This window comes from Gigantopelta aegis, chromosome 10 (genome assembly GCF_016097555.1).
Source record: "Gigantopelta aegis isolate Gae_Host chromosome 10, Gae_host_genome, whole genome shotgun sequence".
Lineage (NCBI taxonomy): Eukaryota > Metazoa > Mollusca > Gastropoda > Neomphalida > Peltospiridae > Gigantopelta > Gigantopelta aegis.
In genome coordinates, this window is record NC_054708.1 from 41,129,180 (window position 1) to 41,153,801 (window position 24,622).

At 37.1% G+C, this 24,622-nt stretch overlaps 1 protein-coding gene across 2 annotated transcripts in view; it reads right to left on the reverse strand.

Annotated features, from left to right (window-relative positions):
- Positions 1-1,828: 1,828 nt before the first annotated feature.
- Positions 1,829-24,622, reverse strand: part of LOC121383357 (anaphase-promoting complex subunit 2-like) — a 35,534-nt gene continuing 12,740 nt past the window's right edge. For both annotated transcript variants that reach the window (XM_041513339.1, XM_041513338.1), the window contains exons 6-12: positions 22,595-22,712; positions 20,846-21,021; positions 18,168-18,454; positions 11,447-11,609; positions 10,796-10,891; positions 10,222-10,451; positions 1,829-2,197 (exon numbers count right to left, since the gene is read on the reverse strand). In XM_041513339.1, the coding sequence (XP_041369273.1) occupies positions 1,988-2,197; positions 10,222-10,451; positions 10,796-10,891; positions 11,447-11,609; positions 18,168-18,454; positions 20,846-21,021; positions 22,595-22,712 (1,280 nt within the window). In that variant the 3' untranslated portion in view covers positions 1,829-1,987. The remainder of the gene's footprint in view (positions 2,198-10,221; positions 10,452-10,795; positions 10,892-11,446; positions 11,610-18,167; positions 18,455-20,845; positions 21,022-22,594; positions 22,713-24,622) is intronic.

The following is a 24,622-nucleotide window of genomic DNA, read 5'->3' on the forward strand; positions in this document are numbered from 1 at the left end:
TTGCACTGTCCTCAACCTGGGTTATCTTCACAGTGATCCAATCCTCAGGTGGGCAGTCACTTTTATCAACCCGACCAGGAAGAACTCTGGTTGTCAGTGTGACCTTCTGATCCCCAGTGGGGGACGTTTCAATCAATGCTGTCAGAAGAGCTTCCAGTGATGATAAATGTATTGACTTACTCAGTATTTTTACTTGTGCCTTGATAAAATAACTCGTTACATGACAACAGGTGCATTTGTGAAAAATCAAGTTATATTGTACAAGTCTAAGAGTTAGTTCTTATTATGGACGGAATTGTAGCACAGTGCTCACCTGAGGGGCAATGGGTTGAATAATTGTTAGCCCTTGGTGAAAAAAGATTTTTATCAGGTCCTAACCACTGCCCCACGACTGATCATGGTACTAGTATGTGAATTCTTGTCTATGGGAAAAATAAAAAAGATCACTTGCTTCTGTTTTTCAAGGGTAACTTATGTGGTAGCAACAGGTTTCTCCTCTTAATATCTGGTTTATAATGTTTGGCTGTCAGAAACAGAGCTGAACATGAAAACACAGGCAATTAACATTAGAAAAACATTGCAGGTGAGCCACAAAGTCTCTAACTGCTACTGTGATCAGTTGGCTGAATGTGAAGTGCAACAGCCGGTCTAGTGAGCATTTCAATGTCTGGTTGATCTACTAGTCGGTACCATCCTCCTACAAAAATGTGTGGGTTTTCTTTTTTTTTAAATAATGTCAGTTTGGTTTGATGTAAGAAGAAAATTAAAAGTGTTTTGGAAATAACAAAAAAACTCCCTATTTTTGTGTGCAATTTAGAAAATAATCCACTCAGAAATAAATAACTTGTAGTAAATTTCATAGTATAAAAAAGGCGTTCCCTGTGGGACGGACTACAGATACAAAAGGATACAAGGAATCAAACATAGTCAACAGCTGACTTCTGTAAACAATATTACCTGGTTTACAGATTATAGGGTGTATACTACCAAATCAAATCCCATAGACGACAATAGTAACATACGGTGTTGCTTGACATGCAAACTTTTCTGTGAACTCCTTTGCCTCTCTTACTAAAGTTACCAACGTTAGATCTATCAATGATGGAAAGCTCTACTAACTTTCAGTGTCACTCTTCCAGTGACACCAACATTGAAAGTTCTGCTAACTTCCAATTTACACAATCAAGATTACCAAGATTGGACTGAACTGCGGTTGGACACGGTGGGGGATGGGATTGATGGGATGTCAGAAGATAGGAGCTTTTTGGGGTCATAGGCGTAGGCAGTTTGGCTTTAAGTTTAGAATAAGATGTGACCTCCCCCCCCCCCCCCCCCCCCCCCCCCAGCCCCCATTTGGTCACACCAATGTTCCAAATATGACTGGCAAACCATTTAAATAACCTTTCCTGTGGGGCTTGGGCCAACCTTTCCTCCTAACCTCCTTGGGGCCTAAATTTAATTGAGTAGACTGAATTAAATTTTAATAAATAAATAATTTTGATCAGCCCATCAAACACTGCACCATTTTTCTTATATTAAATTTTTAAATTAGTGTAGTATAAATACTGATTTTTTTTTAGGGCGCAGTCCAAAATTTAAACTCCCATATTCTCATTTATTCTTTTTTTGGATTAAAAATTAAAATTTCAAAATTATCTTTAGTGTGTAGGAGATTCCTATCCTGAGTCGGGCCCCCGATGTTATCGGAGGTCGGACTCCGGATGGGTGTGTTCGAAACCCTAGTGGTATATGAGGACTTTAAACTAGTTACCTACCTACCCATCTGAAAACAAATACCTGCATCTTTTTGCAACAAAAAACTGAAAGCTAAAGTCAAAGATCTTTATTCAGCTACATGTATAAAGCTCTTGGACTTGGCTTTTCTGGTTTTACTCATGAATATCACACATCAAGCTTCACTGTCAGGTTTTGTCATTCCTAATGGAAATATCACAAGGTGTTCACACAAATCTGTTAAAGTGAAATGTTATGTTGACTTTGAAAGTCTGTAGACACCACCTGAATATATTAATTTTTGTTCTTTCACTTTTGTGTCGAGGAACCCTTTAAGCTCATGAATACTGCACTCCCCTGCTGATGGGCCCTGCATGGCAAACATACGCAGCATGCTGTGAATCCGCTCCAGAGGCAGACAATCCAGGTTGGTCAGCATGCCAACAATGTAAGTCCAAAACACCTGCAGACAACAAGAAAAAACAAGAGTGTAAGATTATTTCATGTGCTAACGATGACAAATATCTGGCTGCATTAAAGTTAAAATTAAAGTTTGTTTTGTTTAATAACACCCAGCTAACTTACATCCAGGGAATTAAAATGCCAATATCTGTTGTGTTTATTAAGTGGGGAATCTTTTGTTTTTACTAATGACTGTACAGCTCAACTATTATTATGCATAGCTGTACATTAAGTTTCAGATTTAAAAACATTTCACTTACTACATTCTTTACACTCCTCTTATGGTCACAGTGAGACATATATTTATGACTACTGATATACAACATATTTGTAAATGGAACATTTTGTTCAATATCACATTCGCTACACAAATTTCAGGGATCACTACACAATTTTGAAACATTAAACAGTAGTTGTTAATCAATTTTGAACTGACTAAAAATATAGCTAATCAAGATTTTGAAAACAAAATATTCCTTGGGATCTTGACTGGAATGTTTTTTTTATTACTTTTTAAAAATATGGCTTTGGCTTAGTATATTTTAGAACTCTTTTTTTTTAAAATTAACTTAATTTTGTTCAATGACTACGTTTTTGATAAATGTAGACCTTTAACAATAAGTTTGAATTCTGAGGTTATTAACCTCAGAATTCAAACTTATTGTTAAAGGTCTACATTTATCAAAAACGTAATTCACTATTATTTGGTATCTGCGTATACCCTTTACAATATATATGAAGTATCAATAAAATAAAATTAATTTTTTTTCCCCATTTTTATTATATTCTCAATAAAAAATCGCGTTTTCCCCCATCACTTGCCAAAAAGCCTCTGAACTCCAAGAGTCAAATCATGTGACCCTGTGATGCGCTAACCGGCATAACATGAACACGTGATTCGCAGCCTTTCGTTCATTTTACATGGAAGTGGAACATATCTATTTTTAAAAAGCGAAAATGTTATTCTATTGAATTGAATTGTATGTTTGGAATATTATTTTGAAGATATATTTCAAATGTGAAACATGGTGAACATTGTTTGGTGTATGGATGTACAAAAGCTGCAGTTAAAGGTAAAAGAAGTTTGCATATTTTTCCAAAAGACAAACCGACATTGTTTGCATGGAAGCAGTTCTTAAACCGAACATGTGTGTATTGGAAAGGACCGTCAAGATGGGATTCGATTTGCAGTGACCACTTCACACCTGGGGATTACGACAATTATCTAAGATGGTCGATGGGAATGGCACTAAAACTTTTGTTAAAGAACTTGTCTGTTCCAAGCCTGTATCCTCCCTGTTCAGCGTATTTGCAGCCCGGAGCCCGAATGTCGCCCGGAAACAGAAACAAAGCCCGAATGTTAATGCCGAGGTGTACATTGTTGATATCTGGCACAAAGATACACCTCAACATGATGTATTTATATATGTTAAAAAAATAAATGTAGGAAAAATATTTTTTAGAAAAAAATCGCATTTTTCATGTTCGGGCTGTACATCACGATATCCCGAACATCGCCCGAAAACAAAAACAGATAGGCCTACCAAATGTCAATGCGATTTTTTCTAACAAAAAACAAAACAAAAAAAACAAATATATATATTTTTCCTACATTTATTGTTTTAACATATACAGTCAGACCTCATTACAACGACTGTCATTACTGCGACATTTACACCATCCGACCACAAATTGTCGGTAACAAACGGACATCAGTGTTATTCTGTTCATTACAACGGAATTCACACCTTCCGACACCAACAGAGCAAATTATGAACAAACGTGCATCCGACGTCTGAAAACACCTCTTTACAACGACATTACATAATCACAGATACCGTAGCATATTGGCAGTACACACACAACCACTTAGATTCCTTGATCTCATAGTGAGCCGACTGTATCACATGCTGTCCGAGCTACCGATGTCTGCGAAATCTGTAGACATGTATTGCTTTTGCAAATAAGCCTTTAGTTAACCAATTAAAGGATTCATATTTTGTAAACGAAACAGGTACCAATCGTAGATGTCTGTAACCAAGTAATGATTAGACTGACGATGAATGTGCCTTGTTTAATATATTTAATGATGTTTTTTAAAAACATATTTAATGTATGTACGTGTATTTGTTGTTTTTAATAATAATTGCAATACATTAATTATTTAAATGCTATCCAGTCATCAGTTAATATTAATTAGTATTTTTTTCAACACAATATTTTTCCTACATTTATTTTTTTAACATACATAAATGCATCGTGCTGAGATGTATCTTTGTGCCAAATTTTTACAATGTACACCTCATTATTAACATTCACGCTTTGTTTTTGTCACCGGGCGACGTCCGGGCTCCGTGCTGCAAATAGGCTGACTGCAGTTGGCTCGACGGATCATCGTCGGTGTACTATGGTTCAAACTGATAGGGAAGTACCCCTAACAGATTTTCTCCTTCTTCCTCATCAATCAAGGTAGCATTAGAATAAATAGACAAATGCGACAAGTCCAATAAGAATGAGCTCTTTTCCGAAGAATCATTACATGCTGTTGCCATGCTAACCTACTAATGAATGAGTGGAATTCACCTGATGCTACGTCACAGGTCAGATGCGGATCAAATCAACTGGATGTGTTTTTTCCCCAAACGTTTTACAAAAAGTCGCTTTATTAATAATTGGAGTGGTATTTTTGTTTTTTATGGTTAATAATGTAATCTTTATGTATTTTTTTATATTTACTGTGTATTAATAATGTGCCATGATTGTGGACCTTTAACATACTTTAGCTGATAAAACCGAACGTCAATGCCAAATGTTTTTGTTTGTCCTGGGATTTGTGTTATCTGCCCTACATGGTGTACTTGCTGTACCGGAGAAACCAGTCCACGTATATTAGGTGACCCAGCCCTCAATCACCACACAACAGTGACTTCAGGTCCCATGCGCATCAAACTAATAGAGCATGGAAAGGAAAGGAATGTTTGTTCACTGATCCACTCAGCACATTCTTAGACTACAACTATTTGGTATCCAGCATATGGTCATTACGACACTTGGTCATGGTCTACAGAGTGAACAGTACAACTGCTTCCACTGAGGTTACTCCTACTGGCTAGCAGCAAAAGATTTGATAAATACCAGTACCCACATTCCCACACAGAATAGCACATACAATGGTCTTTATAGAGATTTGATAAATACCAGTACCCACATTCCCACACAGAATAGCACATACAATGGTCTTTATAGAGATTTGATAAATACCAGTAAATCCCACACAGAATAGCACATACCTTTATAGAGATTTGATAAATACCAGTACCCACATTCCACACAGAATAGCACATACAATGGTCTTTATAGAGATTTGATAAATACCAGTACCCACATTCCCACACAGAATAGCACATACAATGGTCTGTATAGAGATTTGATAAATACCAGTACCCACATTCCCACACAGAATAGCACATACAATGGTCTGTATAGAGATTTGATAAATACCAGTACCCACATTCCTACACAGAATAGCAACATACAATGATCTTTATAGAGATCTGATAAATACCAGTACCCACAATCCCACACAGAATAGCACATACAATGGTCTTTATAGAGATTTGATAAATACCAGTACCCACATTCCCACACAGAATAGCAACATACAATGGTTTTTATAGACATTTGATAAATACCAGTACCCACATTCCCCCACAGAATAGCACATACAATGGTCTTTATAGACATCTGATAAATACCAGTACCCACATTCCCACACAGAATAGCACATACAATGGTCTTTATAGAGATTTGATAAATACCAGTACCCACATTCCCACACAGAATAGCAACATACAATGGTTTTTATAGGCACTTATTCAGGACATGGTTGGTTACCATAATTCAATTATTATTATGTATGTGGTTGAATAAAGTACTTTTAAGGACAAATCAAATGTATTTCCTTTAAGGTAAATAGGTCAATGGTGTGTGACAATATGCCTTTAATAAATCAATGGTGGGATGAACTGGTTGAAATAGGAAAACCCCAATGGATCCAATGAGGGGTTATACCGCTGACACACCAAACACCCAAAGCAGATTGATGCACATTAAATACAGCTTCAGATACAAAGCACTTTAATCCACTTCCAACCCATTCCACGTCGGTGTATAAAAGCTGGAATTAATTTACAGTTCTGTTTGGTTGTATTTCTTGGTGTATTGATGATCAATGACAGAATGTGGTGTAGTTCCATTCATGACTTACGTCATATGAAAACGACTAAACACTCCAATTTTTTTAATATTGATATGTCCACGGTTAAAGTTATGGAATCCAGTTCCATTCCAAAGTGCATTGATGTCCATTAGGGAAACTGACTTTGGTGTGTCTTCTATCAGTTCACATTGTAAAAAATACACATTAGCACATAATTTAGTCAGTGTCTATTAGACATGACAATTGTGACATGTGTTACAACTTACAGAAGAAATTCACTGTTGCTAAAGTCTGTAACAGAGGCTATTCTGACGAAATGGCGTGGAACATTCAGCCATGCATATATCCAGTTAAGAGTCAGACATAGCTTCTCCTATCACCAGTAATCACTGTTTGTAGGGTTTGTACCTATTACCAGCAAGGAATCTTTTATATACACTTGCCACCAACAGGACATAACATACCAGAGCCACTGCTTCACCAGTAGTGAAAGACTGGGTTAATTGGGAAATAACCCAATGGGTGCACTGAGACGGTCAGGCAAGCACTAGCACAGAGCTACATCCTGGTACTTATCTACATGATTGATGTCAGTGATATCAAAACCTGAGTTTTCTTGAACAACACTTGTCTTTATCTTAAACAATACTTAAGTTTATCTTAAGCAACACTTGATCCAAAATATGACTGACAAATTGCTTCCTGGTGTCAACCGAACTGATATGATAATGATAATTAGTACTTCAAAATGTGCAACAATTGGCTTTTTCTTTATTTTTCTTTCCGCTCAACAAAAAGATGTGATAAACATATTGTTATCTGTATTCAGTGCTGAGGAGGACGTGGGGCACATAGAAACACCACTATGAGATCAGTAAGAGCACTCGGTCCATGTAAATCCAGTCTTATCACAATATGAAACACAGAATACCTTATTTTTACTACTATAAGAAGGCTATGAGGAAAGAGGGGCAGAGGGTGGAGGTGGATGGGAATGAAACTTGTTTAATGACACCATAGATCATTTTATATTATGGTTACTTTGTGTCTAACATGGTATATTTTGACATTTGGTCTAGAAGAGTTGAAACTACCTCAAATAACAAGTATTTAAACATAAACACCCATTTAATGGATTATTATGCCAGCAGATTTTTATGAATCACAAGTACATAATCTCCATAGCCTGAAATTCATGACAGAAATAAGCATTGTAGCTGCAAAAACTGTTTCAAAATCAATTTGCCATAGCATTTTAATAACTATTTAATATTTACTTGATCCAAAATGGATCCAAATTTCAAAGACTATTACAAATGAGAATATGCAAAGTGAAGTTATTATTCCACAATGTTCATCAGTTGTGTTGAGTGTGTCATTACATGAAACATTTTTGCTTCCACTATGCTCACCAGTTAAACATTACCTATACTTCCAAACTGAGATTCCTATTCCATTATGCTCACCAGTAAACCACTACCTTAATTCCAAACTGAGATTATTATTCTATTAGGTTCAGTAAAACATAACCTGTAGCTCCAAACTGAAATTAGTATTCCATTATGTTCAGTAAAACATAACCTGTAGCTCCAATCTGAGATTATTAACCACTACCTGTAGTTCCTGTTCCCGCTGTTCCTGAGCTGAAGCCATGGCTGACTCGGTCTCGTCTGGTATTACAAACTGAGATTATTAACCACTACCTGTAGTTCCTCTTCCCGCTGTTCCTGAGCTGAAGCCATGGCTGACTCGGTCTCGTCTGGTATTACCAACTGAGATTATTAACCACTACCTGTAGTTCCTCTTCCCGCTGTTCCTGAGCTGAAGCCATGGCTGACTTGGTCTCGTCTGGTATTACAAACTGAGATTATTAACCACTACCTGTAGTTCCTCTTCCCGCTGTTCCTGAGCTGAAGCCATGGCTGACTTGGTCTCGTCTGGTATTACAAACTGAGATTATTAACCACTACCTGTAGTTCCTCTTCCCGCTGTTCCTGAGCTGAAGCCATGGCTGACTTGGTCTCGTCTGGTATTACAAACTGAGATTATTAACCACTACCTGTAGTTCCTCTTCCCGCTGTTCCTGAGCTGAAGCCATGGCTGACTTGGTCTCGTCTGGTATTACAAACTGAGATTATTAACCACTACCTGTAGTTCCTCTTTCCGCTGTTCCTGAGCTGAAGCCATGGCTGACTTGGTCTCGTCTGGTATTACAAACTGAGATTATTAACCACTACCTGTAGTTCCTCTTCCCGCTGTTCCTGAGCTGAAGCCATGGCTGACTTGGTCTCGTCTGGTATTACAAACTGAGATTATTAACCACTACCTGTAGTTCCTCTTCCCGCTGTTCCTGAGCTGAAGCCATGGCTGACTTGGTCTCGTCTGGTATTACAAACTGAGATTATTAACCACTACCTGTAGTTCCTCTTCCCGCTGTTCCTGAGCTGAAGCCATGGCTGACTTGGTCTCGTCTGGTATTACAAACTGAGATTATTAACCACTACCTGTAGTTCCTCTTCCCGCTGTTCCTGAGCTGAAGCCATGGCTGACTTGGTCTCGTCTGGTATTACAAACTGAGATTATTAACCACTACCTGTAGTTCCTCTTCCCGCTGTTCCTGAGCTGAAGCCATGGCTGACTTGGTCTCGTCTGGTATTACAAACTGAGATTATTAACCACTACCTGTAGTTCCTCTTCCCGCTGTTCCTGAGCTGAAGCCATGGCTGACTTGGTCTCGTCCGGTATTACAAACTGAGATTATTAACCACTACCTGTAGTTCCTCTTCCCGCTGTTCCTGAGCTGAAGCCATGGCTGACTCGGTCTCGTCTGGTATTACAAACTGAGATTATTAACCACTACCTGTAGTTCCTCTTCCCGCTGTTCCTGAGCTGAAGCCATGGCTGACTCGGTCTCGTCTGGTATTACAAACTGAGATTATTAACCACTACCTGTAGTTCCTCTTCCCGCTGTTCCTGAGCTGAAGCCATGGCTGACTCGGTCTCGTCTGGTATTACAAACTGAGATTATTAACCACTACCTGTAGTTCCTCTTCCCGCTGTTCCTGAGCTGAAGCCATGGCTGACTCGGTCTCGTCTGGTATTACAAACTGAGATTATTAACCACTACCTGTAGTTCCTCTTCCCGCTGTTCCTGAGCTGAAGCCATGGCTGACTTGGTCTCGTCTGGTATTACAAACTGAGATTATTAACCACTACCTGTAGTTCCTCTTCCCGCTGTTCCTGAGCTGAAGCCATGGCTGACTCGGTCTCGTCTGGTATTACCAACTGAGATTATTAACCACTACCTGTAGTTCCTCTTCCCGCTGTTCCTGAAGCTGAAGCCATGGCTGACTACCTGGTCTCGTCTGGTATTACAAACTGTGATTATTAACCACTACCTGTAGTTCCTCTTCCCGCTGTTCCTGAGCTGAAGCCATGGCTGACTCGGTCTCGTCTGGTATTACAAACTGAGATTATTAACCACTACCTGTAGTTCCTCTTCCCGCTGTTCCTGAGCTGAAGCCATGGCTGACTCGGTCTCGTCTGGTATTACAAACTGAGATTATTAACCACTACCTGTAGTTCCTCTCCCGCTGTTCCCTGAAGCATGGCTGTTCCTGAGCTGAAGCCATGGCTGACTGAAGCCATGGCTGACTTGGTCTCGTCTGGTATTACTGAGATTATTAACCAACCTGTACTGAGATTATTAACCACTACCTGTAGTTCCTCTTCCCGCTGTTCCTGAGCTGAAGCCATGGCTGACTTGGTCTCGTCTGGTATTACAAACTGAGATTATTAACCACTACCTGTAGTTCCTCTTCCCGCTGTTCCTGAGCTGAAGCCATGGCTGACTCGGTCTCGTCCTCGTCCGGTATCATCACATCTTGGCTGTGACCCTTGTGTTCCTCCACCAGCATGAACATGTCGGGAACCTCCTCCTTCAGCAGCCCCTGACTCTGCCAGTATGTGATCTTACGCCGCAGTGCCGAGGCCGGCATCTCAAGAACTGTGCTCAACTCATCAACTGTCCACTTATCTGCAAAAAAGCATTCAGTCTTAAATGTTTTCTGTTAACAAATGTATTTGAGAAAACTTCAGGGGGAGGGAGAGAGAGAGAGAGAGAGAGAGAGAGAGAGAGAGAGAGAGAGAGAGAGAGAGAGAGAGAGAGAGAGAGAGAGAGAGAGAGAGAGAGAGAGAGAGAGAGAGAGAGAGAGAGAGAGAGAGAGAGAGAGAGAGAGAGAGAGAGCAAGAGCGAGAGAGAGAGAGAGAGAGAAAGAGAGTATCAGCAAATATAATAACAGCTGTCCTTCAATGTTTAGTTGAGTTTGGATGAAGGAATGCATAACAGCAGTAACCGTTTTGTTGCTATACAATATTTACCTTGATTTTGAAACTGCATAATGATTGCTGCATGTACTGGAGATACAGAAAATGAGAACACTTGATCTTTCAATTCAATATCGATGTTAACAAGTCCTGTAAAGAAAAACAATTGTTCATTCAATCACAATCATGAATATCCCTGAATTTGATTTCATTAAATATAACTTCCATCAAAATTATTAATGTCTTTGACAACATACACAACTTTAAAAAAACAAAATCAAACAAAATGAAAACATTTATTATACCTTAGTTTTTATTATTATTTTTTTTTACTGAAGTATCACTAAAAATATGCAGTTCCCCACCACCCCATATTATGGGTTCTTCCAAATATCTCAACAGCTAATCAGACTAATATAGAATACCCTAGGTATGAACTTCATCCTAGTATAGAGACAAGCTCTACATTAGATGACATTAATTCAACATCTCTCTTTATTTCAGTAACACTTAACCTAGCTAACATCAATCATTCTTTGAGAAAAGCATCAAGGTATATTTTGCCTGCACTGGTACATGTATGTAGAAATGCTACAAAGTGGTGCTAAAACACTGGACTTACGTAGCCCTATATACATTTATCAAGACAGATGTTTTCTAAGTTTATCTTGTATGCAATACAAATTATTAAGCCTACAAACGTACCAAGATGTGGTTTCCAGTTGAGAGTGCGGTTTCCCTTAAGGGCTTCAAATCGTTTGGTGAAACATTCCAGAGAGTGCTGCATCTCCTCCGGCAGTGTAATCTTCTCCTCCCTGAATGCCGGCCAGAACTGAGCTGACAAGATCATGGCATTCACATCAATGTTCTAAAAAAAGGTACAATCATTTACTATTTACAAAGACTATATTTTCAAAAAACAACATTTTTTTTATGGATTATAAGCAGCAATAAACTCACATGCATTCATTCAATATGATGTTGATTAAATAGGTATGTATAGGTTTGGAACACTGACCCTATAAGCAGTAAAGAAAACCAGTGGAACAAAACATACATATAGAGAGACTATTATGGGTGATATTTTTGTTTTAAAAGTAAAATAGAGAGAGAGAGAAAAAATAACTACATCAAGGTATTTAGAATTTTAGGTTTCAGTGAACAATATATCTGTAAGGTTGACCATATGTATTAAAAGAAAACTTGTACCAGGCTAAGGTTGTTTTCCCATTGATAAAAGTATGCAATAAATCTATATACAGTAAAGTACATTTATAATGAACATGCTTAGAACGAACTACTGCATAGAACAAACTGATCGTAAAGTCCTGTTTGATCTCCCTATACACTAATAACCTAATGGTTCCTTTTGGCTCATTATAAGAGTACTTTACTGTAACTGCACATTTTAAAAAACCCATCTCTTACTGAGTCAACTTACGCAACATTGCCTTGAGTCAGTTACAGCATAAACTTACTTCTGGTGTCACAGTTTTTGCCAGAGGGTACGATGGGTAAACTTATATATCCTAAAATCTTGGAAATTAGTGGATATATATTAGTTTTAGAAAGATTATAAGAGAACAGTTGTCTAAAATTTGTCAAATTACATGCAAAAGAAGTGTTTTATTTAACGACGCACTCAACACATTTTATTTACGGTTATATGGCGTCAGACATATGGTTAAGGACCACACAGATTTTGAGAGGAAACCCGCTGTCGCCACTGCATGGGCTACTCTTCCAATTAGCAGCAAGGGATCTTTTATTTGTGCTTCCCACAGGCAGGATAGCACAAACCATGGCCTTTGTTGAACCAGTTATGGATCACTGGTCGGTGCAAGTGGTTTACACCTACCCATTGAGCCTTGCGGAGCACTCACTCAGGGTTTGGAGTCGGTAACTGGATTAAAAATCCCATGCCTCGACTGGGATCCGAACCCAGTACCTACCAGCCTGTAGACCGATGGCCTGCCACGAAAATTACATGGAATGCAGTGTCCAATTACAAAAGAATTCAAACCCAGACCCACCTACATGGGGCACTTAGGATGTATTTTGTTTTTATTACATACCCTTAAATTATTTTCTGACAGAAAACCTGGATGTGTATTGTTATTTGCACACTTCGATGACTAATAGCTGTCAATAAAACCAAAGTGTGCGGTGTAATTTTAACAAAACCACCCAGAGTGTGTATAAATATGCAGTAACTTTAACAAAACCAACCAAAGTGTGTATAAATATGTGGTAACTTTAACAAAACCACCCAAAGTGTGTATAAATATGTGGTAACTTTAACAAAACACCCAGTGTGTATAAATATGTGGTAACTTTAACAAAACCACCCAAAGTGTGTATAAATATGTGGTAACTTTAACGAAAACACCCAGTGTGTATAAATATGTGGTAATTTTAACAAAACCACCCAAAGTGTGTATAAATATGTGGTAACTTTAACAAAAACACCCAGTGTGTATAAATATGTGGTAACTTTAACAAAACCACCCAAAGTGTGTATAAATATGTGGTAACTTTAACAAAACCAACCAAAGTGTGTATAAATATGTGGTAACTTTAACAAAACCACCCAAAGTGTGTATAAATATGTGGTAACTTTAACAAAACCACCCAAAGTGTGTATAAACATGTGGTAACTTTAAAGAAAACCAGCCAAAGTGTGTATAAATATGCAGTAACTTTAACAAAACCGTCCAAAGTGTGTATAAATATGTGGTAACTTTAAAGGGAGGATCAACTCAAATATGAGCCTGATGTGTTGGAAAGATGCATACCCGGACCACCAACACATACTGACACTTTAACAAATGAAAAATGCATAATTTTAGAGTTAATAAAAAACTGTGATTATTCCTGCTAACTGGGGGCAGCCATTTTGTTTCGTTTTTGTGACATCCGGTGGTATAGATTGGGGCGAAGTGACATCAGCTCCGTCCAACAACTCTATGAACAGTGTAAACAAACGCTCTAATTTACGACAAGGCGCTTCTCTTTCATCAACCTGACTTGTAAAACAACATAAATGAACTTGATAGTATAATAAACTATTTAACTAAATATATTTCAAATTGCATCAATAGAACGAAATGGAGTTATAGTACTTTTCTTTTTTAAAAATCCAAAGAAAAAATGCATATTATTAGGCCTATTGGTAGGGTACGTTCGAGCAAAAACGACCACTCACGATACCCAAATGATAATTTTCTTTTCTTTGGGACTATGTAATTGGTCAGTTTTGTGATTTTAGATGGGAAAGTCTACTTAATCAAGAGTTTTACAGAATTACTTACAATAATAAAGCAGGACGGCTAATAATGTCCATTACAATTTGAGGTGTGTCTGCGTGGTTATCACACAATACCCTATTTAGTGTGTCTAGACAGTGTCTGGGGACCGTCTAAATATACATCTGCCAATCAGGAACCACGGGTACAGGCCACGGAAGGAAAAGACCAATTAACCAAGAAAACACTCCGATTATTATTTCAGTATGTAGGTTAATTTATGTACAAAACATAAGACAGTTATTTCAACACTTTGACAATGGTGGTTTATTTTGTATTGAAAAATAATATATACTTGGTACTGGCTTACTGTGATGGATATTATTACAGAACATTTCGATGCATCCGCAAAAATCAGGTATGTTTTGTTTCTTCAGTTCGAAGACTAATTCCTGACATGACACGTTAGGCAGGGTATGCACTTGGGATTTGTTTTGACTGGCCAATCGGGCTACTCACAGCAACACTTTGACTCACCCGTATAACTTTTGAATGGCCAGCGACTGATTTCGTTTTTAAAAAAAGAACTTAATTAAATTGCACTTTAAAAACATGTTATCATATCATACAAACAATAATAACACAAAAGAAGGAAACAGAACTTGTTTTAGTTATATTACAAACTGTAGTAATTAAATTATAATTATTATGTTGTCACGGGACCCACACAATCAAACATCTGCAATGTTTTACCAAGGCTTGGTCTTGAAATGAATAAGGTGCTTTTATGGCCGTATGATGAGGAATTAAAAAAATGCTAAGCTGACAGCAGTCTATGTTGACATCGTTCGCAGTGACAATTGGGTGTTTGGTATAGTAGACTCGGTATATTCCGTAAGAAATGAAAACGTTCCAACACAATGTAACTTCGGAAAACCTCAGGCTCGTAAACAAAATCTTTCTGTGAAACATAGCGTAACGGAATGTGATGAGTTGTTCCGACTGTAACTAACTGGAAAGCAGACGGACATGGCCGATGTGTTCCGATTGAACCTATGAATATATTTATGTGGTCGAGGTTTTCTGAATACAAAATCAAAACCGGCCGAGGCATTCCAAATGGTTTTAGACTGTTCGCTATTATGTCCTATATGGGTTTGGTGGTGCAGATACTAGTAGGAAACCAGTTGAAAACAATAAATACAAATAACTTTCAGATCTCTTACAAACATTAGATATTTGCATTTTGATACATAATACAATATCCGGAAATTGACGGTCACCAGATGGGAGACACGTGATATGGAATTGACGTGCCCGACGCTATTTTGACTCGCCATGGGCGATTGGGCGACCGTAAAGTGCACACCCTGGTTAGGTATTACATAACCACAAGCTCGCCAAAGGGCGTATATAGGTTGCATAGTACCAAAGAAGAGAGTACCGTGTCAAGGTTCGACGTGCACCGTCAAATATTTACGGAGTAAAAGCAGCTGTGGGTGTGATTGGTAGTAATATGTGACATTGATTATTTGTGCTAATACTATTATCCACTGACAATAAATAAATACACTTTTATTTGTTATACAGCTGTTATGCAGTATATACCAGAGGTTGAAACTAATGCGGGGTACCCCCAAAAATGGAACTGCAATTTTCAGCAAAAATGACGGTTGCTATTAAAAACATAAATTAAATCTCTTAAATGATACGTGACCCCCCATTTTCTTGCAGCTAGATTAGATGTGAGGTGCCACACTTTCTATTGCTGTACTTCCTGGGTGTGTTGAAACGCTGCTTATATCAGTTTTATTAGTACACGTTAACATTACCGGCAATAGGAATTGATTTGGTCTAATGGAACCTATAGCATATATTCACTATATTATCATTATTTTATATTGTGTGCCATTTACTGTTATTTGACAGTCATAATTGCTTAATTAGGTTACACTCAGGCATGGGAGTTCATAATGACCTTGACCTTGGCATTAATTTACTGTGCACTGCTGAGAATAGAGTTTGAAAAAAAGTCTGTGCTGACCAATTGGAGATTTTGGCCCATATTTTTTACTTAAAATATTTTAAAGCTTATTTATCCAAGGTGATGGACATGTCATATAACACTAATCTTATTTAGGATAATAAGTCTAGGCAAGATGAAATAAGCTGTTAGTAATAATTCATTTTTAGTTAAAAAATAATGTTAGCTGATATTAGGTTAAGCGTTTAGATCTCCATTAACAATGTGTATTTGAATGCAATTGGCTCTGGAATGACTGTATTTAAATAACCTGATTTCTGCTGTAATTTTAACATACTTTTTAGGTTGGTGAATTATGTTTTAGGCAAATATGTGAGTTTTTACAATTGTTTTTGTGAGTTTGGCAAAAACATTAAAATCTACAAAAGTGGGTTCTGTGTAGCCATTTTGCATTCTCTTCTTTATTTGTACACAAATATAAGCTTGGTAATGATAGCTTTAGGTCAGTTCATTAAATCTTGTCCATATATTCAGTGAGTTTTCTATAGTAAAGGGTATTTGAAGTATATACCAAGTACAAGAGCAATTTTGACACATTTGTTAATCTACCTAGGAGTGTGTTAGTATTATCTTCCACTATCACCACACTTGTAAAGCTATATTTTCCATTATTACTATGTAAATGATGTGTTACATTACAGATTGTAGTAATGCATACGATATAAATATTATATTCAGTTAAAACAGAAAATAATTAAAGAAAAATGACTTTCGCACTCTTTTGATGGATTGAATGTGCTTTTTTTATGACAAATAAAAAATAAAGATGTAAAACCCTAATGATAACTCTAGATATGATACATGTCTGTAAGCACCAATCACTGGAGATTATTAATAAAATATCAACAGATATATTGGTAGCTGTCAGTGGATTTAATAATGCATATATAAAAACCAACTAGGCTGATGGCTTTGAAAATATTGCATTCAGTGACTTGACATCCAAGCATAGTCCATACCTTGGGTGTTTACCCCACCATGATGTGTACCACATTAATTTACTACTATTTGTGGATGCAGTGGTGTTCATTTCAGATACCACATGTAATATGCTTTTTTTCTAGTGAAGTTCTTATCATATGCCCATTAAAGTCTTTCAAAACACAGGGTCACTGCAATAAATGAGTTTTAAGGTAATTATTTATTGGAAATGAGAGACTCTGACTATGCATGCACACACTACATATACAACTAAGCATACACAACCAACCCATAGTATGTATCTTCAAGAGTAGTATTTTTAAAAAAAAATTTTTTTTAAATATGATCCATTGCATTTGTATACAACTTTGCATAACACTGATGCTTCCTGAGGTGTACATTAAATCAGGTTGCACTGTAGGAACAACACTTTCAATTATGTTGTCACATCATATCAGAACACAGAAGATCCTGATAGTCATGAAAACACCCAATTGGACACTTTTTGAAAAATATATTTTTTTGATATAGGTTGCATAGTACCAAAGAAGAGAGTACCGTGTCAAGGTTTGACGTGCACCGTCAAATATTTACGGAGTAAAAGCAGCTGTGGGTGTGATTGGTAGTAATATGTGACATTGATTATTTGTGCTAATACTATTATCCATTGACAATAAATAAATACACTTTTATTTGTTATACAGCTGTTATGCAGTATATACCAGAGGTTGAAACTAATGCGGGGTACCCCCAAAAATGGAACTGCAATTTTCAGCAAAAATGACGGTTGCTATTAAAAACATAAATTAAATCTCTTAAATGATACGTGACCCCCCATTTTCTTGCAGCTAGATTAGATGTGAGGTGCCACACTTTCTATTGCTGTACTTCCTGGGTGTGTTGAAACGCTGGTTATATCAGTTTTATTAGTAAACGTTAACATTACCGGCAATAGGAATTGATTTGGTCTAATGGAACCTTCACTGGGATGGTACAAAATGGCTGCTCCCGTTATATATAATATCCCTCACATTTAAGCGTTTTATTAATTAACTATACGATTATACTTGGTGATATTAAGCAATAATGTGCATTATATATCGTCAACTATGCATACCAGGCCAAATGCCTTAATTGTTCCCTCCTTTAACGAATACCACCCGAAGTGTGTATAAATATGCGGTAACTTTAAGAAAACCACCCAAAGAGCAGATACCTCTTTTACTCCTAGCTGTTCATTTTCTTCTGCAATCCTTGAGTTTATTCTCTTTGAGTCTGCGACATCTTTGAGCATCACCTCGGAATAGTGCAGCTGGGTCTCCCCGAAGCGAAGTTTGAGTAACTCCAAATAACGCAGCTCTCTCTCGATGTCGTAGTTGAAGTGTGTGAGGATCCGGTCAGCCAACAACGTGCGGTACTCATTCACAAACAACTCTTTACTTCCATAAATATTCACAAGCATGCTGATGATATCAGATGCACGGCGACTTTTCGATGTGCTCGCTAAAATGGAAAACAATTATATTTTTTAAAAATTCTTAATTAATTAACAAGTCATGTTGGTCCAGACGTTACTGTAGGATTTTTTTTTAGCAGTTTTCGATATTAACTGTTTGGTAAATGTGATATCATCTCTGACCATGACAGGGACAGTAGCATCTAGGAATCTTCTGTTAACTTCACTGTTTTAAAATGAAATAGGAAGATAAAATTCAAAACAATTTTAATTTACCGAAGTTCTTAACTTGTAATCAAAAGAAAGACTATTTGACGACACCTCAGAATATTTTAATCTACAGCTATTAGGTGTCTAACATGGTTACTGCAACACTTTCTGTGAGGAAAACACACTGACACCACAAAGGCCACTTCTACGGATTAAAACAAACAGGACTTGAACATACACTTGACCAATTAGTGTATAGCACATATTATGGCCTTTCATATACTGTTCATGGAGCACTGGTGCCAATTAGAAAAACATAACTTTACGTTTATGGTTAGCAACCATAATTTTACATGTATTATATATCTGTTCATGCAAAAAATTGCATAATTACAGAATATGGATCACTGAAAAAAACAAAAGAAAATTATTTATGCATATTTTGAACTCACTGTAAGTATAAGGAAGGTTTCTAATTGTGGATACGTTTTGCACAAAAACATAACAAAAGTACCGGTGAGGTACATGATACGCCCATCAGGAGTTTAACGGAAAACCATATCTATATTAATGAATATGTTACGGGTATGATTCAATTGTAATTATGTGAAATGTTTGCAATGGGATGGATGAACAGTTTGTTTTGGACCAACCACCATGTGGTTTGATGGTCCTGTATGCAAGATATGATCTGAACAATGATTTACTATTATGTGCAATAGACCGCGAAAAGTAGGTCACAGTGACCTAGTAATAGAATGGATGTATGTATGGATGTAAACCAGAGAAAATGTGCACGAAACAGCTCAAAGAAATGCAACCAAGCAGTTGTTGCAGTGATTGCATGCTTTGTGCAAGAAACATGGAATATTTGGGAGAAATGCTGCCCAGTGTTCACCATAAAAGGCCAGACATTCAGTAGTAAATCATTGCCACTCTGTGCAGCCTTCAGAAGTCCAGAAGTCAGAAAAACACCATTAGTGAACTGTTTGATGCAATTTTGTCATGCCACGCCTCAGTGAAAATGACAGATGGCGAGTCATAGGGATGCTTGAATCTGGGACCTCATAGTGTGACATCGCACGTTAATTCAATGTCCACAGAAACACCATATGGCACTTATGGCAACGATATCAACAACACAACCAGTTCAGGGACTGTCCCCGTAGCGGCCGACCACCTGTGACAACCCCTCGCCAAGACATGGATCTGAACCACACACCTGCAAAACAGGTTCCAGCCAGCAACCCTCACAGCCCGTACCATCCCTTTCTCCAGCATTTAGTGGCCTCAATGAGACGACAGTGCCAGGCCTGTATCAATGCTCAAGGTGGACACACTCGCTACTGCCTGTGTGAACTTCGCTCTGGACCCACTCTAGTGATGTGGCTCATTTGCATATGGCAGGTGCGCCCTTTTCATGGACTATTGCTCGTTTCCATACCTTCGGACATTTCTCTTTCCATGTAATGTTTCACACACGGCAGTAAAAATTTATCATCAATTATCTTTGTCTTTTGTGTGTCACAATAACTTTTGCCTTTTAGTATATATAAATCACTTTCTTTTGTCCTTAATGTGATACATTTTTTATACTGACAATTTTCTGGGTGAATTAGATGCCAAATACATGTAAATGTACAAATACTAACTATAATCATAGTTATAATGCCCCTCAATTCAACAAACACATAGGATCACTAGAAAACAAGAATTCTGCAGAATTAAAGTGCAGAATTGCCAATCTTAAAACATTTTCAGCGCACTATGATGTATATCCAGTGTTTCTGCCATAAAGAATTTTGTGGGGTATTGCACTAAGGAATTGAATGCAACCACAATCAACGTGGGGTATGGGGGGCCTCCCCAAGAATAAAAATGGGTTATGTTTAGGGTTAGGGTTAAGAAAATCCTACAGTAATGATAGGATTAATTATTTTGTCAAAAAGTTAAATTAAAAAAAAAAAAATCTACAAACATATTTGGGTATGATGCCATACCCGTTTTATCGTTTGGAAGAAACCCTGATATCTATAGGTGCTACTACATGTATAAACCAAATTTCATTGACCTAGGACTTATAGTTTTTGACAAAATTATCTAAATGCGAAACTTTAATGTTAACCATTAAAACAAAAGTTGCCACCTATTTCTTGCCTTTTCACTCACAACAAGCCAAACAAAACTCCCACAACAACCCCACCCACAAACCTAAACCATATACTCACATGGGTCTGCATCCACTGGGTCGGGCATCCACGTCTGCCAGTCGTCAGTGTCGTCATCACTGGTGAGTCCCTCGTCCAAGAGGAGTGGCTGAGCCTTGACCAGCTCGTCGAGGAGCTCGTTGCTGCCCTCGTCGGTCAAACTGCTCACGATGCACCGCACAGTGTCGTCTCGAGACCTGTGACAATCAGCAGAACATTTATACTGCATCATCACACAATTCAATAAAAACATAATGTCATTTTCTTTCATCCTCAGGTATATGGAACAGAGCTATCCCATGAAAGAAAGACATGTAAGAAATTTCTATCTTACATGGGATATCACACACTTGCGTTTAACATGATGTCGTTAGACAGTTTTAAATTAATATTTTGAAGGTTTTACCTTCATTTTAAAAGCTATCTTGTTAATTTGTAGTGTTAAATTTTATTTAACACATGAAACAAGTACGGCAAATACGATAGTGTAGTTTATTGAGTCTGGACTTAAGAATCCAAACTCTAATACAATATAAAAACATGGCATTGTGTACATGTCATTTTATTTCATAGTCAGTGCTTAAGTACATTTTAGTTTGGACAGAGGATCAGACTTAAGAATCCAAACTAATACAATATAAATACATAACATTGTGTACATGTCCTAGGATAGCTGATATTACTTTATACTGCATCTTTCTCTAGTAGTTGCGGATCTGAGCATGTATGTAGGATAAACCAGTTGAGAAAATATAAGATCATTTTCCGTGAAACAGACAACATTCATCACTATTAAGTATAGCTGTATTGTTTATACCTTGACCAATGGCAATGATAATACAAAAAGCATATAAAAATAGAACCTAATTGATATTATCAAAACACTTTTGACATCGAGTCAAACTGAAATTACTGACAAAAACACTTTTAGTGGAGAATAGGCTGGTATATATATTAAGATTCTAAGTCATTCTACCATTATTTCCATGTGTCATTTCCATCAATTTGTGCTTATTTTCTACTTCTACTATAATCACAAACGAGTATTACCATAAATACTTCCATAAATACTTCCTAACTGGTTCACAAACAACGAGTATTACCGTAAATACTTCCTAACTGGTTCACAAACAACGAGTATTACCGTAAATACTTCCTAACTGGTTCACAAACAACGAGTATTACCGTAAATACTTCCTAACTGGTTCACAAACAACGAGTATTAATTACTGTAAATACTTCCTAACTGGTTCACAAACAACGAATATTACCGTAAATACTTCCTAATTGGTTCACAAACGAGTATTACTGTAAATACTTCCTAATTGGTTCACAAACAACGAATATTACCGTAAATACTTCCTAATTGGTTCACAAACGAGTATTACTGTAAATACTTCCTAATTGGTTCACAAACGAGTATTAATTACCGTAAATACTTCCTAACTGGTTTACAAACAACGAGTATTAATTACCGTAAATACTTCCTAACTGGTTCACAAACAACGAGTATTAATTACTGTAAATACTTCCTAACTGGTTCACAAACAACGAGTATTAATTACTGTAAATACTTCCTAACTGGTTCACAAACAACGAGTATTACCGTAAATACTTCCTAACTGGTTCACAAACAACGAGTATTACCGTAAATACTCCCTAACTGGTTCACAAACAACGAGTATTACCGTAAATACTTCCTAACTGGTTCACAAACAACGAGTATTACCGTAAATACTTTCTAACTGGTTCACAAACAACGAGTATTACCGTAAATACTTCCTAACTGGTTCACAAACAAGTTCAAGAATCACTCCAGCAGGATCGAGAGCTCTCAAAGATCGGATGGCAGAGATGTAAGCTGTCAAAATATCTGCAGTATTCACACCTAAAAACACAAAGAGAAGCATTGTACACTAGCCACCCTGGCATTAAAGAAAATGGCCACAGCAAAAAATATGCAGAGGAAAAATAGTCACCACAGCAGTGTTGTGGTTAAAGTTTATGAGAGGAGTTTAATTTGTCAGTATTACCAAAAATTAAACAAAAGTACCAGTGAGGTACATGATACACCCAGCAAATGTAGGTCATGGTGGCCTAGTTATAGTATGCAACACACCGGCATCCCTAGTTGTACTTGTATGCAAGCTTTGATGATCCTATATGACTTGATAACGAAAATACATGTATGCCCTGGAGAAGGATTTCTTTTAAAATGCAGCAATGCATGGAAAGTAGGTTGTGGTGACCTAGTATTGGTATGCGACACACCACAATCCCAAGTTGTACTTGCATGCAAGGTTTGATGATCCTAGATATGACTTGATAAGAAAGATATGTGCAGTAATATGTGAAAAGTAGGATGTGGTGACCTAGTTATGGCATGCGACACACACTCATGCAAGGTTTGATGATCCTAGATATGACTTGATAAGAAAGATATGTGCAGTAATATGTGAAAAGTAGGATGTGGTGACCTAGTTATGGCATGCGACACACACTCATGCAAGATTTGATGATCCTAGATATGACTTGATAAGAAAGATATGTGCAGTAATATGTGAAAAGTAGGATGTGGTGACCTAGTTATGGCATGCGACACACACTCATGCAAGATTTGATAATCCTTTATGAATTGTTAAGAAAGATATGCTTTGGTAATGAAAAGTTTATAGACGGACAGACACCACAATACAATTATATGACAGGTTATAAAAATAAATTAAGAAAAGTGACATAGAAAATTGAATGGTCTAGTATTTATGAACGGCAGTTTTGTGGTTAATGTGTAAAAGCAGTTTATTTGGTCAGTAATTAATAATTAACTAATAAAAGTGACATAGGAAATTAACTGAAAGTTGCATAGCCAAATAATGCAGTGGAAAATTGAAAAAAGAAAAGAAAAGAGGAGCAATAGTTGTACAATATATAAATTGGGTAGCAACACACATTTTAATAACATGCCAGAGTAAATGTGAATGTCCGAGTAAGGTAAATTTATTTTTTCTAATAAAAAGTTAAAGTTTGTTCACAAGAGCTATTGATTTATTAATCATTGGCTATTGGATGTCAAACATTTGGCAATTTTGTACTTAAGAGGAAACCTGCTACATTTTCCCATTAGCAGCTAGGGATCTTTTAAATGCTCTTTCCTACAGACAGGACAGCACATACCTCAGTCTTTAATAAACCAGTTGTGTTGCACTGGTTAGGATGGGGGAAAAAAACTAGTCAAAGAATGAGTCCAATAAGGTGGTTCAATCCTACATTAGCACCTCAGGCGAGCGCTGTATCAACTAAATCCTGCCCCCTTTTTCTAATGAAAAAACATCATACACACCATGGACAAGATTTTATTTTAATTTTGTAACAATGAACAGTAACAAAACTAGAAATTATATCTAAATACTAATGGCTACAGGTATTCAAATCACATACATGTTACAGTATATATAGGGAATAACTGGTTACTGTCTTAAGATATCGGCTTTATCCTGTGAAAGTTAGAATGGTGAATGCAGCAAGGCTCTGCCGAGCTGCATTCGCCATTCGACCTGAGCAGGATAAAGCTGATATCTTAAGACAGTAACAAGTTATTTCTTTTAACTCGCAATCCTACAGGAATATTTGGAAAATCATTATTTATTCCAGTTTTGTGTACGCAAATTGAGTATTGTCAACCTAGCAAGGCTTTTGCCGTATGACGTCATACAAGATACATGACGTCATTATTTGTAAGAAGCTAGCTACATTCTGTCACATTAAAAAAACATTTCTAAACTCTTAATTCATAAATAA